The sequence below is a fragment of the Pan paniscus genome, chromosome 3 (genome assembly GCF_029289425.2).
Source record: "Pan paniscus chromosome 3, NHGRI_mPanPan1-v2.0_pri, whole genome shotgun sequence".
Taxonomy (NCBI): domain Eukaryota; kingdom Metazoa; phylum Chordata; class Mammalia; order Primates; family Hominidae; genus Pan; species Pan paniscus.
In genome coordinates this window covers 86,121,966-86,137,248 of record NC_073252.2, presented here as the reverse complement: position 1 = coordinate 86,137,248, position 15,283 = coordinate 86,121,966, and the positions used below count along the sequence as shown (strand labels likewise).

At 40.2% G+C, this 15,283-nt stretch overlaps 1 protein-coding gene across 5 annotated transcripts in view; it reads left to right on the top strand.

Moving 5' to 3' along the window:
• Positions 1 to 15,283, top strand: part of ABCG2 (ATP binding cassette subfamily G member 2 (JR blood group)) — a 143,511-nt gene that overhangs the window by 99,365 nt on the left and 28,863 nt on the right. For all 5 annotated transcript variants that reach the window (XM_055111612.2, XM_003811274.6, XM_055111613.2 and 2 more), the window contains 4 exons: positions 3,442 to 3,501; positions 4,158 to 4,272; positions 4,857 to 5,009; positions 14,315 to 14,472. In XM_055111612.2, coding sequence (XP_054967587.2) covers positions 3,442 to 3,501; positions 4,158 to 4,272; positions 4,857 to 5,009; positions 14,315 to 14,472 — 486 coding nt within the window. The remainder of the gene's footprint in view (positions 1 to 3,441; positions 3,502 to 4,157; positions 4,273 to 4,856; positions 5,010 to 14,314; positions 14,473 to 15,283) is intronic.

The following is a 15,283-nucleotide window of genomic DNA, read 5'->3' as shown; positions in this document are numbered from 1 at the left end:
GTATATGGATTAAAACCTATGGCTTCTCATTAATTTCTCCAATTCTGATCTGAACCCTCAAGATTCTGTCTATATTTCCATGTTAGTAAAATTTCAAAAAGTGACAAATCTAGCTCTAATTGGCTAGAGAGGGTGGGAGATTGTTTATATTATGGAATAAGAAAATCAGCAAGTACATTAAGGATGTACGTTAAGGATATGCTTCCTAATTTTCCTATTCCATAATATAAACAATCTCCCCACCCTCCAGCTATCTCTTCTCAATGTTTTTTAAAAGGTGAAAACATTTTTCCTTGTCTTTTTAGAAGTAATCCCATTTATAAAAATGCAGAAATTTATTTATTCAACAAATTTTGAATGCCTGCTAGTGCAGGACGTTGTGCAAGATGCTAGTGACACAGGTAAATCCTCAGTTCAGGGAAGCCTTAAAGCCTAGTGGGGGATTCAGAACACACTTTCACGCTGATAAAAGGATTGATTAGAGGACCCAATGGGAGCCCCAACCCTAAATTGGAGGGCCTGGGCGTGGTGATTGAGAAAGTGAAGATTTTGTGTGTGTAGGGATGGGAGGGTGGGAGGGAGGTGAGCATTGACCTCTCTTGTCCATAAACAAAACAAGACCAAGGGATTAATCATTATCCACTAAAACGTAATAGAGGTGACAGGAAATTTTGGAGTAAATTTTATTCCCTGTGTTCCAGGTTCATGTTCAGTGGTTTAACACAACTGTGCTGTATGTCATGGGCAGGAGGGTGTGAGAGGTGGTAGCAATGTGGCATGCTGTTCTTGTTGACAGACTTTTATAGTGAGGGACACTGACCTGCATGCAAATGCTGTAAAGCAATAAATAAGGGTGGGGAATGCAGTTTCAGGGATGATAGAAGGGTGGAGGGTGGGGTGGGCAGGCCAGTGAATTGTAGACCATAGACTAGAACAGAGGTCAGCAGGCTGTTTCCATAAAGGGCAGATAGTATTAATAAGCATTTTCAGCTTTGTGGGCCATGCGTCTGTGTTGCAGCTACTCAGCTGTGGTGTAGCATGAAAGCAGCCCTAGGTAATACGTAAGGGAATGAGCATGGCCCTGTTCCAACAACCCTTTGTCTAAGAAAACTGCTGATCCCTGGACTAGAATGTAAACTCCACAAGGGCTCAGACTTTGTTTTTCGTTTGTTTGTTTGTTTTGTTCTCAACTCTCCCATGCCCTAGAAGAATATCTTGTATGTACACAGTAAATACTTGATCATTGTGTTGAGTGGATGAAGTTGGACTTAGCCACTGCTCCAAATGGAAACTCTTGGCATTTATGACTGGACATTGTTGTTGTTTTCTGTAATGCCAGGGTTTCATCCCAAAGTAGTAAGCCAAGCTCTTTGTCTTAGAACATTTATGTTGAGGTTTGGGTTAATCATTTAGGATTGCTTGGTCTTTATTTGAGTAGGTATTTTAGAAACCTGGAAGGCTTTTCTGACAGTGGAGCCTTAGTGAATAACAAGCTTATGGTGATTTTAGAGGCAGTTATTAGGGAGCTGTTTATAAAGAAGATGCATCAAGAGCTATAGATAAATGCACCTTGAAAATTTGCCCAATCATTAGTATGTTGTTTTACACATTTAGAGGAAAGAGTCCACCGAAAGAGTAAGAGATTTTTCTGTTAGATCTTGCTCCTGGTTTACCTAACTCCCATTGTCTTTGTGCAGTGTTTCAGTGAGAGATAGCCCAGTTAATGAGCAAAGTGAAAGCTACATTTCACCCTTGTACCCACCAGCCATTGTACAATTGTGACAGTTCAAGTACAACAGGCAGTAAATGCTCAGGGAGTCTTGGGTTTAAGCACTGTGGTGCAGTTGCTTATCACTCATAATTGTATAGGATCATAGGACTGGCCTCTGTGCTAATCATTATTTGAGAATGAAATAGTCTTTGGCTTTGACCTTCCATTTGGAATAGATATTACTTTCTCTGTGGAATATATTGTAACTTACTTATCAATTCTAAGGAAAGAATGGGCATAGACACCTGTGTTTTGAAAGGAACAAGCCAGGCCCCACACTGAATTCTCCTTTCTTCTTCTTCTTTTTTTTTTTTGAGACAGAGTCTTGCTCTGTTGCCCAGGCTGGAGTACAATGACGTGATATCGGCTCACTGCAACCTCCACCTCCTGGGTTCAAGTGATTCTCCTGCCTCAGCCTCCCGAGTAGCTGGGATTGCAGGCACCCACCACCGTGCCTGGCTAATTTTTGTATTTTTAGTAGAGACGGGGTTTTGCCATGTTGGCCAGGCTGGTCTAGAACTCCTGACCTCAAGTGATCCACCCGCCTCGGCTTCCCAAAGTGCTGGGATTACAGGCATAAGCCACCACACCCGGCCAAATTCTCCTTTCTCCAGTTCCTTCACTTATCATTCTACTTGCTATCTTTAGGATAAAATCAAACTATTTGCCGTCTTCTTGGGTCTCAGCACAGTCAACACTGCCATAATTTTTTCCACCTTCCTTCTCTATCTGAATATTCACTACCCTCAGATATCCACTTTGTTTGAAATGTGCTTATGTATGTACCACGTCTTCATATTAAAGGATGACCCTACCAAAGTGATGTCTTCTCCTTCTAAACTTGGAATTTTCCAATGTATTTATCTGACTCTTAACAAGGAAGAAAATGATATATCTTGAGGATATATCTTTTACTTTTCTAAATGGATTAAGGCTTTTGTTTTCTTTCGGTCATGTTTTCTTTTTATCCTGAAGTGCTTTATCCCAGCCTCGATTTCTACTTAGATGTTTCTTGGGCTGATTAGATTTTAGCAGTGAGAATACTTCTACCGGTATTCCACAAATTAGCGACTTATTAATTGTGTAGAATTTGACTAGGTAGCAAATGTGACCACTTGAAGATACAATACTGATCATCAAACAGTACTCAGAACACACCATGTGTTTCGTTTCACACTGTGTTAAGAGCAGTAAGTGTAACAGAGATGTTTCACAAGAATCTGTTAGTTATTTCAAGGAACTTTAAATGTGGAATGTCATTTTCCAGAAAATATAAATGGGTTAGAGAATAAGTGAAAGGAATTTAGAGGAATCTATGCCATTTTTCTTGTAGGACTTGACCAGTGATTAACATCCATTATATATTACACATCAAATCACAATCTTTTTTTTTTTTTTCTTTAAGTAGAGACAGTGTCTCCCTATGTTGCCCAGGCTGGTCTCAAACTCCTGGCCTCAGGCAATCCTGCTTTGGTCTCCCAGAGTGCTGGGATTACAGGCCTGAGTCACCATGCATGACCTGTTTTGTTTGTTTTCTTTAAGAGTTGGTTTGTGCTTGTGTTCTATTTGTAATTTCATCAACCTTCATTGAGTGTATTCAGTGCCTACCCTAAATTAATAGAACCTGACTTAAAATGGAATAGTAAATCAGTCTGTTTTTGTGTTTACAGTGGGATCATGAAACCTGGTCTCAACGCCATCCTGGGACCCACAGGTGGAGGCAAATCTTCGTGAGTATAAGAGAGTATAAGTAAGCGTTTTCTGTGCACTTTTAATGTGCTTTTAAAAGCCACTTTTTTTGTGTGCGAGCAGGTATTTATTGAGCATTTGCAACGCATGTCAGGTCTGGTTCTAGGTGCTGTGGATAACTGTAGTTGCGTGGTTTTTTCCCAAAGACCAGGTAGTCTTATTAGGTTAGCTTTACTAATAGGACTTGATAAGGTGATTGACATGTAGCAGTTGACCATGTTATCAGCTAATAGGGAGGAAAAAGAATGGGAGAATATTGAAAGTAGGGAAAGGGAGCAGAAGATGTAAGTAAAGGCATGAGTCTTAGATAAAAGAGCACATTGCCTGTGTTAGTACCTCCAAGGTCAGACAGCTGGAAGGGCCATTTGGGAGATCTGTACTTGATCAGCCAATGGTGTCTTGCTTTATGTTTTGGGGCTTTATTGTAATGTACAATGAAAAGAGAAAGGTGAGAATTTTTAAAAGCATAATTTTAGTTAAACCATAGAATTTTTTGACCAGTTAATTTTCTAACTAAGGTAGAATTTGGATTCAAAGTAGCCATGAGATATATAGCATGTGTTGGAGGGAAAAAAACCCACAACGTATATATTCTCTTATAGGTTATTAGACCCACAACATATATGTCCTCTTATAGGTTATTAGATGTCTTAGCTGCAAGGAAAGATCCAAGTGGATTATCTGGAGATGTTCTGATAAATGGAGCACCGAGACCTGCCAATTTCAAATGTAATTCAGGTTACGTGGTACAAGTAAGTATTAGTGGGTTTGCATTTTCTGTTTCCTCTGTTTCTATATGGGTAAGTGCTTTGGCTGATAGTTCAATGTGCTTCCAGTTGATTATGTGACATGGTCCTAGAACTGACGTTCTTTACAGCAGCTTTTCTTAATTTCTCATAGACACTTATGTGAAAAGGCAGGGAGAATCTGGAATATGGCCCTTGTAAGGACAGTGATACCAATTCTAGTTTTTGTATCATTTCTAAAAGATACTACTATTATCCTTTTTTGCCTTTCCTTCACCTTTCTTTTCCCCTAGCTTAGAAAGATATTTTGGCAAATCCTTGTATGAAGCAGTTTGGAAATATCTGCTGGTAGTTAACATAATTACTTGCATTCTATTTGGGTGTACAGATAGGGGGTGAAAAATGATTATAGCAGGCTTTGCAGACATCTATGGAGTTAACTGTCATTTGCAGAACTGCAGGTTCATCATTAGCTAGAACTTTATCTTAGTTATGTTATCTTTGTGGATTATGTTATGTATACTAAACAGTCATGGTCTTAGAAAAGACTCATTATCATTATGTCTCATTAAAATGCAATTTGCCTTAAGGATGATGTTGTGATGGGCACTCTGACGGTGAGAGAAAACTTACAGTTCTCAGCAGCTCTTCGGCTTCCAACAACTATGACGAATCATGAAAAAAATGAACGGATTAACAGGGTCATTCAAGAGTTAGGTCTGGATAAAGTGGCAGACTCCAAGGTAATGTGGAAAAACTGAAAGCATCATGATCAGCATAAGTAGGACTTTCCCTGTGTGGATAAAATGACTCTGATTCAGAAGTTTCCTGTAATGTGTATGGTCAAAAATGGTTGCTTTCCATAACAATGAGAAAAGTGGCTTGTTACATAATATGAATGTGGAAATTAACCTGGAAAAAAAAATCTTCACATTGGTTGAATTCTGCACCTGAAGTGAGGCAATGTGGTGTTGTATGTGAAAGTGTTTATCACTTGGCCTTTCCTTATGCTCCTCCCCCACCTCATGGTTTAAGTCACGTCTCATTCCGTGTCTGCACTAACTTTTCTTCTTCCTCTTTTTCTCTTCCTCCTTTTAGTCACTCTTCCTCCAAGGGACTTTGTTCCATTGCTATTGAGGTATATTTCTGGGATTGATAAGTGATGAGAGTCCAAGGATTCTTGCTCTGTATCAGCAGTCCCCAACTTTTGCCACCAGGGACCAGTTTTATGGAAGACAGTTTTTCTATGGACCAGGGTAGGGGGGATGGTTTTGGGATAATTCAAGTGCATTACATTTATTGTACACTTTATTTCTATTATTATTTCATTGTAATATATAATGAAATAATTATACAACTCATCATAATATAGAATCAGTGGGAGCCCTAAGCTTGTTTTCCTGCAACTAGATGGTCCCATTTGGGGGTGATGGGAAACGGTGAGACATCATCAGGCATTAGATTCTCATAAGGAACACACAATTTAGATTCCTCGTACATGCAGTTCACAATAGGGTTCATGCTCCTATGAGAATCTAATGCCGCCACTGACCTGACAGGTGGAGCTCAGGCGGTAATGCAAGCATTGGGGAGCGGCTGTAAATACCGATGAAGCTTTGCTCACTTGCCTGCTGTGCATCCTGGTTCCCCAGGAGCTGGGGACCCCTGCTCTATATGTTTCAGTTTCCTATAATTTGGCTTCCAAAATTATATTTGGTCAAATTAGGATTTATTTCTCATTTATGTAGTGTCTTTTTTTAAATAGCCTTTCTTTTAATAGTTTTGTCTCTCATTCCCTCCCTTCTCTGCCTCTTTTTCTTCTGCCAAATGTTTACAGACTTTTGTATGCTAAGCTGTCTTTTAGGTTCTAGAGATACAATTGTGGGCAAGAGAGACAAAGTAACTCCTCCTCTTGTGGGTTGGAGAGGATTGTGAAGAAAAAAATGACATGAATGAATGAACTTTACAATTGATTAATATGTTTGGAAGATTTGCTGAGAAGATATTTGAAGCTTTGGGTGAAAATGAGCTTTTTGCATTGTAATGGCTATAGTGTAATCCCCTGTGATATCCCTTACTTAGAAGCAATGAAGAATGAGATGTTCTAATGGTCTATACTTCATATTATGCTTTCTGACAGTCCTTTCTGTTCAGGGTGTTTTACTGTATTTTGTTTGGAAGAGTAACTCTGAGATGCCACCATTCACTACTTATTTCCGCTTTATGAGTGATTGGGTTTTCTTTGCTTTGGTTCTGTTTGATTTTATCTTTCCAGTAAGGTGGTTTGTTCCACTCTATTCTTTACCTTCAGGCAGCCATTGCCCTATGTTGCTTGTTAGGATATCTAGGGAAAATAGACTGTGAAGGCACAGCTATTGACTTCCTAGTTTATTTATCTAAATGACTGAAGCAATACATTTAAAATATTTTACTTTTTGTGAAATTTTAAACATAACAGAAATGTAGAGTGAATTGTCTGATTACTATAGTAATGATATGGCTATAGTATAATTAATATAATAATGAGACAATTAATATCATTTACATAGATTTCCCAGTTATTAAACTTAGGTATATATGGGGTCAATTTGGGGAGCCTCATGGTAATTGAAAAGGTGTTAATATCGTATGAGAGAAAGTGAACTTTCCTAGCTGCGGAGCCCATACTCTTACTGTAAGTCCACCTGGAGGCTGGGAGGGGAGAGAGTGTTAGAAGACTAATAATTATAGTTGCATTCACATTTTCTTCTCCTGACTTTATCTCCCTTTTTAGACTGTGATTTCACCATGTCACCTATCTTTTAGTGTTCTGAACTTCAAACTAAATATTTGACTTGGTGAAGAACAAACTGTTAAAAGCAGGTGCTTTTTTAAAAAAATTTTATCTTTCATTAAAGTTCTGGGATACAGGTGCAGAACGTGCAGGTTTGTTACATAGGTATACATGTGCTATGGTGGTTTGCTGCACCCTTCAACCCATCATCTACATTCGGTATTTCTCCTAATGCTATCCCATCCCTAGCCCCCGACACCCTGACAGGCCCCAGTGTGTGATGTTCTGCTCCCTGTGTCCATGTGTTCTCATTGTTCAACTCCCACTTATGAGTGAGAACATGCAGTGTTTCGTTTTCTGTTCCTGTGTTAGTTTGCTGAGAATGATGGTTTCCAGCTTCATCCATGTCCCTGCAAAGGACATGAACTCATTCTTTTTTATGGCTGCATAGTATTCCATGGTGTATATATGCTACATTTTCTTTATTCAGTCTATCATTGTGAGCATTTGGGTTGGTTCCAAGTCTTTGCTATTGTGAATAGTGCTGCAATAAATACATGTGTGCATGTGTCTTTATAGTAGAATGATTTATAATCCTTTGAGTATATACCCAGTAATTGGATTGCTGGGTCAAATGGTATTTCTGGTTCTAGATCCTTGAGGAATCACCACACTGTCTTGCACAATGGTTGAACTAATTTACACTCCCATCAACAGTGTAAAAGCATTCTTATTTCTCCACATCCTCTCCAGCATCTGTTGTTTCCTGACTTTTTAATGATTGCTATTCTAACTGGCGTGAGATGGTATCTTACTGTGGTTTTGATTTGCATTTCTCTAATGACCAGTGATGATGAAGTTTTCTTCATATGTTTGCTGGCTACATAAATGTCTTCTTTTGAGAAGTGTCTGTTCATATCCTTTGCCCACTTTTTGATGGGGTTGTGTTTTTCTCGTAAATTTAAGGTCTTTGTAGTTTCTGGATATTAGCCCTTTGTCAGATAGATTGCAAAATTTTTCTCCCGTTCTGTAGGTTGCCTGTTCACTCTGAAGATAGTTTTTTTTTTGTTTTTTTTTTTTGTTTTGTTTTTGTTTTTTTTTTTGTTTGTTTTTCTGTGCAGAAGCTCTTTAGTGTAATTAGATCCCATTTGTCAATTTTGGCTTTTGTTGCAATTGCCTTCGGTGTTTTAGTCATGAAGTCTTTGCCCATGCCTATGTCCTGAAGGGTATTGCCTAGGTTTTCTTCTGGGGCTTTTACAGTTTTAGGTCTTACATTTAAGTCTTTAATCCATCTTGAGTTGAGGCGTAAGGAAGGGGTCCAGTTTCAGTTTTCTGCATATGGCTAGCCAGTTTTCCCAGCACCATTTATTAAATACGGAATCCTTTCCCCGTTGCTTGTTTTTGTCAGGTATGTCAAAGATGAGATGGTTGTAGATGTGTGACATTATTTCTGAGGCCTCTGTTCTGTTCCATTGGTCTATATATCTGTTTTGGTACCAGTACCATGCTGTTTTGGCTACTGTAGCCTTGTAGTATAGTTTAAAGTCAGGTCATGTGATGCCTCCAGCTTTGTTCTTTTTGCGTAGGATTGTCTTGGCTATACAGGCTTTTTTTTTGGTTCCATATGAAATTTAAAGTAGTTTTTTCTAATTCTGTGAAGAAAGTCAATGGTAGCTTGATGGAGATAGCATTGAATCTCTATGTTACTTTGGGCAGTATGGCCATTCTCATGATATTGATTCTTCCTATCCATGAGCATGAAATGTTTTTCCATTTGTTTGTGTACTCTCTTTATTTCCTTTGTGGTTTGTAGTTCTCCTTGAGGAGGTTTTTCACATCTTTTGTAAGTTGTATTCCTAGGTATTTTATTCTCTTTGTACCAATTGTGAATGGAAGTTCATGATTTGGCTCTCTGTTTGTCTATTATTGGTGTATAGGAATGCTTGTGATTTTTGCACATTGATTTTGTATCCGGAGACTTTGCTGAAGTTGCTTATCAGCCTTCAGAGATTTTGGGCTGAGACAAGGGGCTTATCTAAATGTACAATCATGTCATCTGCAAACAGAGACAATCTGACTTCCTCTCTTCCTATTTGAATATGCTTTATTTCTTTCTCTTGCCTGATTGCCCTGGCCAGAACTTCCAATATTATGTTGAATAGGAGTGGTGAGAGAGGGTGTCCTTGTCTTGTGCCGGTTTTCAAAGGCAGTGCTTCCAGCTTTTGCCCATTCAGTATGATATTGGCTGTGGGTTTGTCATAAATAGCTCTTATTATTTTGAGATACATTCCATCAATACCTAGTTTATTGAGAGTTTTTAGCATGAAGGGGTGTTGAATTTTATCGAAGGCCTTACTGCATCTATTGAGATAATCATGTGGTTTTCGTCATTTGTTCTATTTATGTGATGGATTACATTTATTGATTTCTATATGTTGAAGCAGCCTTGCATCCCAGGGATGAAGCTGACTTGATCATGGTGGATAAGGTTTTTGATATGCTGCTGGATTCAGTTTGCCAGTAGTTTATTGAGGATATTCACATTGATGTTGATCAGGGATATTGGCCTGAAATTTTCTTTTTTTGTTGTGTCTCTGCCAGGTTTTGGTATTAGAATGATGCTGGCCTCATAAAATGAGTTAGGGAGAAGTTCCTCTTTTTCTATTATTTGGAATAGTTTCAGAAGGAATGGTACCAGCTCCTCTTTGTACCTCTGGTAGAATTCGGCTGTGAATCTGTCTGGTCCTGGACCTTTTTTGGTTGGTAGGCTATTAATTATTGCCTCAATTTCAGAACTTGCTATTGGTCCACTCAGTGATTCGACTTCTTCCTGGGTTAGTCTTGGGAGGGTGTATGTGTACAGGAAAATCCATTTCTTCTAGATTTTCTAGTTTATTTGCATAGAGGTGTTTATAGTATTCTCTGATGGTAGTTTGTATTTCTGTGGGATCAGTGATTATATCCCCTTTATCATTATTTATTGTGTCTATTTGATTCTTCTCTCTTCTTTATTAATCTAGCTTGTGGTCTATGTATTCTGTTAAACTTTTCAAAAAACTAGCCCTGGATTCGTTGATTTGTTTGAAGGGTTTTTTCCTGTCTCTATCTCCTTCAGTTCTGCTCTGATCTTAGTTATTTCTTGTCTTCTGCTAGCTTTTTGAACTTGTTTGCTATTGCTTCTCTAGTTCTTTTAATTGTGATGTTAGGGTGTCGATTTTACATCTTTCCATCTTTCTCCTGTGGGCATTTAGTGCTATAAATTTCCCTCTAAACACTGCTTTAGTTATGTCCCAGAGATTCTAGTACGTTGTGTCTTTGTTCTCATTGGTTTCAAAGAATTTATTTATTTCTGCCTTCATTTCATTATTTATCCAATAGTCATTCAGGAGCAGGTTGTTCAGTTTCCGTGTAGTTCTACAGTTTTTTTTTTTTTGTTTTTTGTTTTTTTGTTTTGAGACAGAGTCTCGCTCTGTTGCCCAGGCTGGAGTGCACTGGTGCAATCTCAGCTCACTGCAAGCTCCGCCTCCTGGGTTCACGCCATTCTTCTGCCTCAGCCTCCTGAGTAGCTGGGACTACAGGCTTCCGCCACTTTGCCCGGCTAATTTTTTGTATTTTTAGTAGAGATGGCGTTTCACCACGTTAGCCAGGATGGTCTTGATCTCCTGACCTCATGATCCGCCCGCCTCGGCCTCCCAAAGTGCTGGGATTACAGGCGTGAGCCACCACACCCGGTCATAGTTGTGCAGTTTTGAGTGAGTTTTTTCTTTTGAGACACAGTCTTGCTCTGTTGCCCAGGCTTGAATGCAGTGGCATGATCTTGGCTCACTGCAAGTTCAGCCTCCCAGGTTCACGCCATTCTCCTGCCTCAGTCTCCTGAGTAGCTGGGACTACAGGTGCCCGCCACCACACCCAGCTAATTTTTTGTATTTTTAGTAGAGATGGGGTTTCACCGTGTTAGCCAGGATGGTCTTGATCTCCTTTCTTCATGATCCACCTGCCTCAGCCTTCCAAAGTGCTGGGATTACAGGCATGAGCCACTGGCGCCTGGCCTTGAGTGAGTTTCTTAATCCTGAGTTCTAATTTGATTGCACTGTGGTCTGACAGACTGTTGGTTATGATTTCCATTCTTTTGCATGTGATGAGGAGTGTTTTACTTCCAATTATGTGATAAGTTTTAGAATAAGTGCTGTGTGGTGCTGAGAAGAATGTATAGTCTGTTGCTTTGGGGTAGAGAGTTCTGTAGGTGTCTGTTAGTTTCACTTGGTCCAGAGCTGAGTTCAAGTCCTGAATATCCTTGTTAATTTTCTATGTCGATGATCTGTCTAATATTGACAGTGGGGTGTTAAAGTTTCCCACTATTATTGTGTGGGAGTCTTAAGTCTCCTTGTAGGTCTCTAAGGACTTGCTTTATGAATCTGTGTGCTCCTGTATTGGGTGCATATAGATTTTAGATAGTTAGCTCTTCTTGTTGCATTGATCTCTTTACCATTATGTAATACTCTTCTTTCTCTTTTTTGATCTTTGTTGGTTTTAAGTCTGTTTTATCAGAGACTGGGATTGCAACCCCTCCTTTTTTTGCTTTCCATTTGCTTGATAGATCTTCCTCCATCTCTTTATTTTGAGCCTATGTGTATCTTTCATGTGAGATGGGTCTCCTGAATACAGCACACCGATGGGTCTTGACTCTTTATCCAATTTGCTAGTCTGTGTCTTTTAACTGGGGCATTTAGCCCATTTACATTTCAGGTTAATATTGTTATGTGTGAATTTGATCCTGTCATTATGATGTTAGCTGGTTATTTTGCCCATTAACTGATGCAGTTTCTTCATAGTGTTGATGGTCTTTACAATTTGGTATGTTTTTGCAGTCACTGGTACCAGTTTTTCCTTTCTATATTTAGTGCTTCCTTGAGGAGCTCTTGAAAGGCAGGCCTGGTGGTGACAAAATCCCTCAGCACTTGCTTGTCCGTAAAGGAATTTATTTCTCCTTCACTTATGAAGCTCAGTTTGGCTGGATATGAAATTCTGGGTGAAAAATTCTTTTCTTTAAGAATTTTGAATATTGGTCCTCACTCTCTTCTGACTTACAGGGTTTCTGCAGAGAGATCTGCTGTTAGTCTGATAGGCTTCCCTTTGTTGGTAACACAACCTTTCTCTCTGGCTGCCCTTAACATTTTTTCCTTCATTTCAACCTTCATGAATCTGATGATTATGTGTCTTGGGGTTGTTCTTGAGGAGTATCTTTGTGGTGTTCTCTGTATTTCCTGAATTAGAATGTTGGCCCATCTTGCTGGGTTGGGGAAGTTCTTCTGGATAATATCCTGAAGAGTGTTTTCCAACTTGGTTCCATTCTCCCTGTCACTTTCAGGTACACCAATAAAACATAGGTTTTGTCCTTTCACATAGTCCCATATTTCTTGGAGGCTTTGTTTGTTCCTTTTCATTCTTTTTTCTCTAATCTTGTCTTCACGCTTTATTTCATTAAGTTTATTTCATTAATCTCTTATATCCTTTCTTCCGCTTGATTGATTCAGCTATTGATACTTGTGTTTGCTTCATGAAGTTCTTGTGCTGTGTTTTTCAGCTTCATCAGGTCATTTATGTTCTTCTATAAACTGGTTATTCTAATTAGCAATTCCTCTATCCTTTTATCAGTGTTCTTAGCTTCCTTGCATTGGGTTAGAATATGCACCTTTAGCTCAGAGGAGTTTGTTATTACCCACCTTCTGAAGCCTACTTCTGTCTATTCATCAAACTCATTCTTCATCCAGTTTTGTTCCCTTGCTGGCGAGGAGTTGTGATCCTTTGGAGCAGAAGAGGTGTTCTGCCTTTTTGCACAGGTTTTTCCTCATCTTCATAGATTTTTATCTACCTTTGGTCTTTGATGCTGGTGACCTTTGGATGGAGTTTTGGTGTGGATGTCCTTTTTGTTGATGTTGATGCTATTCCTTTCTGTTTGTTAGTTTTCCTTCTAACAGTCAGGCCTCTCTGCTGCAGGTCTGCTGGAGTTTGCTGCAGGTCCACTCCAGACCCTGTTTGCCTGGGTATCACCAGCAGAGGCTATAGAACAGCAAAGATACCCCAAAGATTGCTGCCTGTTTTTTTCCTCTGGAAGCTTTGTTCCCGGAGGGGCACCCGGCAGATGCCAGCTGGAGCTCTCCTGTATGAAGTGTCTGTCGACCCCTGCTGGGAGGTGTCTCCCAATCAGGAGGCACAGGGGTCAAGGACCCACTTGAGGAGGCAATCTGTCCCTTAGCAGAGCTCTAGCGCTGTGCTGGGAGATTCACTGCTCTCTTCAAAACTGGCAGGCAGGAACGTTTAAGTCTGCTGAAGCTGTGCCCACAGCCTCCCCTTACCTCAGCTGCTCTGTCCCAGGGAGGTGGGAGTTTTATCTGTATACCCCTGACTGGGGCTGCTGCCTTTCTTTCAGAGATGCCCTGCATAGAGAGGAGGAATCTAGACAGGCAGTCTGGCTACAGTGGCTTTGCCAAGCTGTTGTCGGCTCCACCCAGTTCGAATTTCCCAGAGGCTTTGTTTACACTGTGAGGGCCTACTCAAGCCTCAGTAATGGTGGACGCCTCTCCCCGCACCAAGCTCAAGCTTCCCAGGTTGACTTTAGACTGCTGTGCTGGCAGTAAGAATTTCAAGCCAGTGGATCTTAGCTTGCTGGGCTCTGTGGGGCTGGGATCTGCTGAGCTAGGCTAGACCACTTGGTTCCCTGGCTTCAGCCCCTTTTCAGGGGAGTGAACAGTTTTGTCGCGCTGGCATTCCAGGCACCACTGGGGTATGAAAAAAAAACTCCTGCAGCTATCTCGGTGTCTGCCCAAATGTCCACCAAGTTTTGTGCTTGAAACCCAGGGCCCTGGTGGTGTAGGCACCCGCGGGAATCTCCTGGTCTGCGGGTTGTGAATACCATGGGAAAAGTGCAGTATGTGGGCCAGAATACACCATCCCTCGTGGCACAGTCCCTCACGGCTTCCCTTGGCTAGGGGAGGGACTTCCCCCACCCCTTGTGCTTCCTGGGTGAGGCATAGCCTCACCCAAGGAGGTGCTTTGTATCAGGCTTAGTTACTGACCAGCTGTGACCTGAACCTAAGTTTACTCATCTGATAAAAGAGATACCTACTTTTTCTACCAGGTATCCACTTATTTGCTGTTCAGAATAAATGAACTTAATGAGATAAACTGTCTCTTACAGGACTGGCACACGTTAGGAGCTCACCAAATGATAATGACTGGTTGTTATCATTGACAATTATAATATTTGTGATTTAGGTTGGAACTCAGTTTATCCGTGGTGTGTCTGGAGGAGAAAGAAAAAGGACTAGTATAGGAATGGAGCTTATCACTGATCCTTCCATCTTGTTCTTGGATGAGCCTACAACTGGCTTAGACTCAAGCACAGCAAATGCTGTCCTTTTGCTCCTGAAAAGGTAAATGCTCTGGAAACATTATTCTTTAGTTAATATCTTATCACTACTATGTCCCAGATATTCTTGGGGCAGAGGGTTCAGAAATGATCAAAGTAATTTCTTCCTCTTCTGTTGGAGTGAAAGTCATTTAACAAATGAAAAGCATTATCAAGAAAAACAAAGCAGGTAAGAATGTAGGGAAGGATGGGTGTGATGAGGGTGTAGGGGGGTTGGGCCTGTTTTGCTGCTGTCTCTGTAGCTTCTTTACTCAACACCAACAGACACACACATACAGATTTTTTCACTCTCTCTCTGCTCTATAACACTGAACATTTTGTAGTTTTCTGAGTAGCCCTTTTTATTTCACATCTTTTTCATCTTATTCTTCCACCTTCAGTACTTTTTCTTTTTCTTCTTAGCTTCCTCCTGTTGGGCCTTTTTTACTCTACTTATATCATCTTCAGACTGGGTTGTGAGTCTCCCATTTTGCTTATGAGGAATCCTTAGCTTCTTCTATTTCATATTGTACTGAAATTGTTGACCTACTGGCCTGATCCTCTTTGAGGCAGAATGTCTTTGTGTATACTGCTAGCATACAGTAGGTTCTTAGAAAATGTTAAAATTGAAGTGACTCTTCACATAAAATATTTTGAATAGTAACAGTTTTGAACAGTGATTTTGGCCCTTCTTCCACCTGTGTATTGTTATTATAATTATTACAAATATTATTACAATTCAAGGTGAGATTTGGGTGGGGACACATATCATTCTGCCCCTGGCCCCTCCCTCCCAAATCTCATGCCATCACATTTTAAAACCAATCATGCCTTCC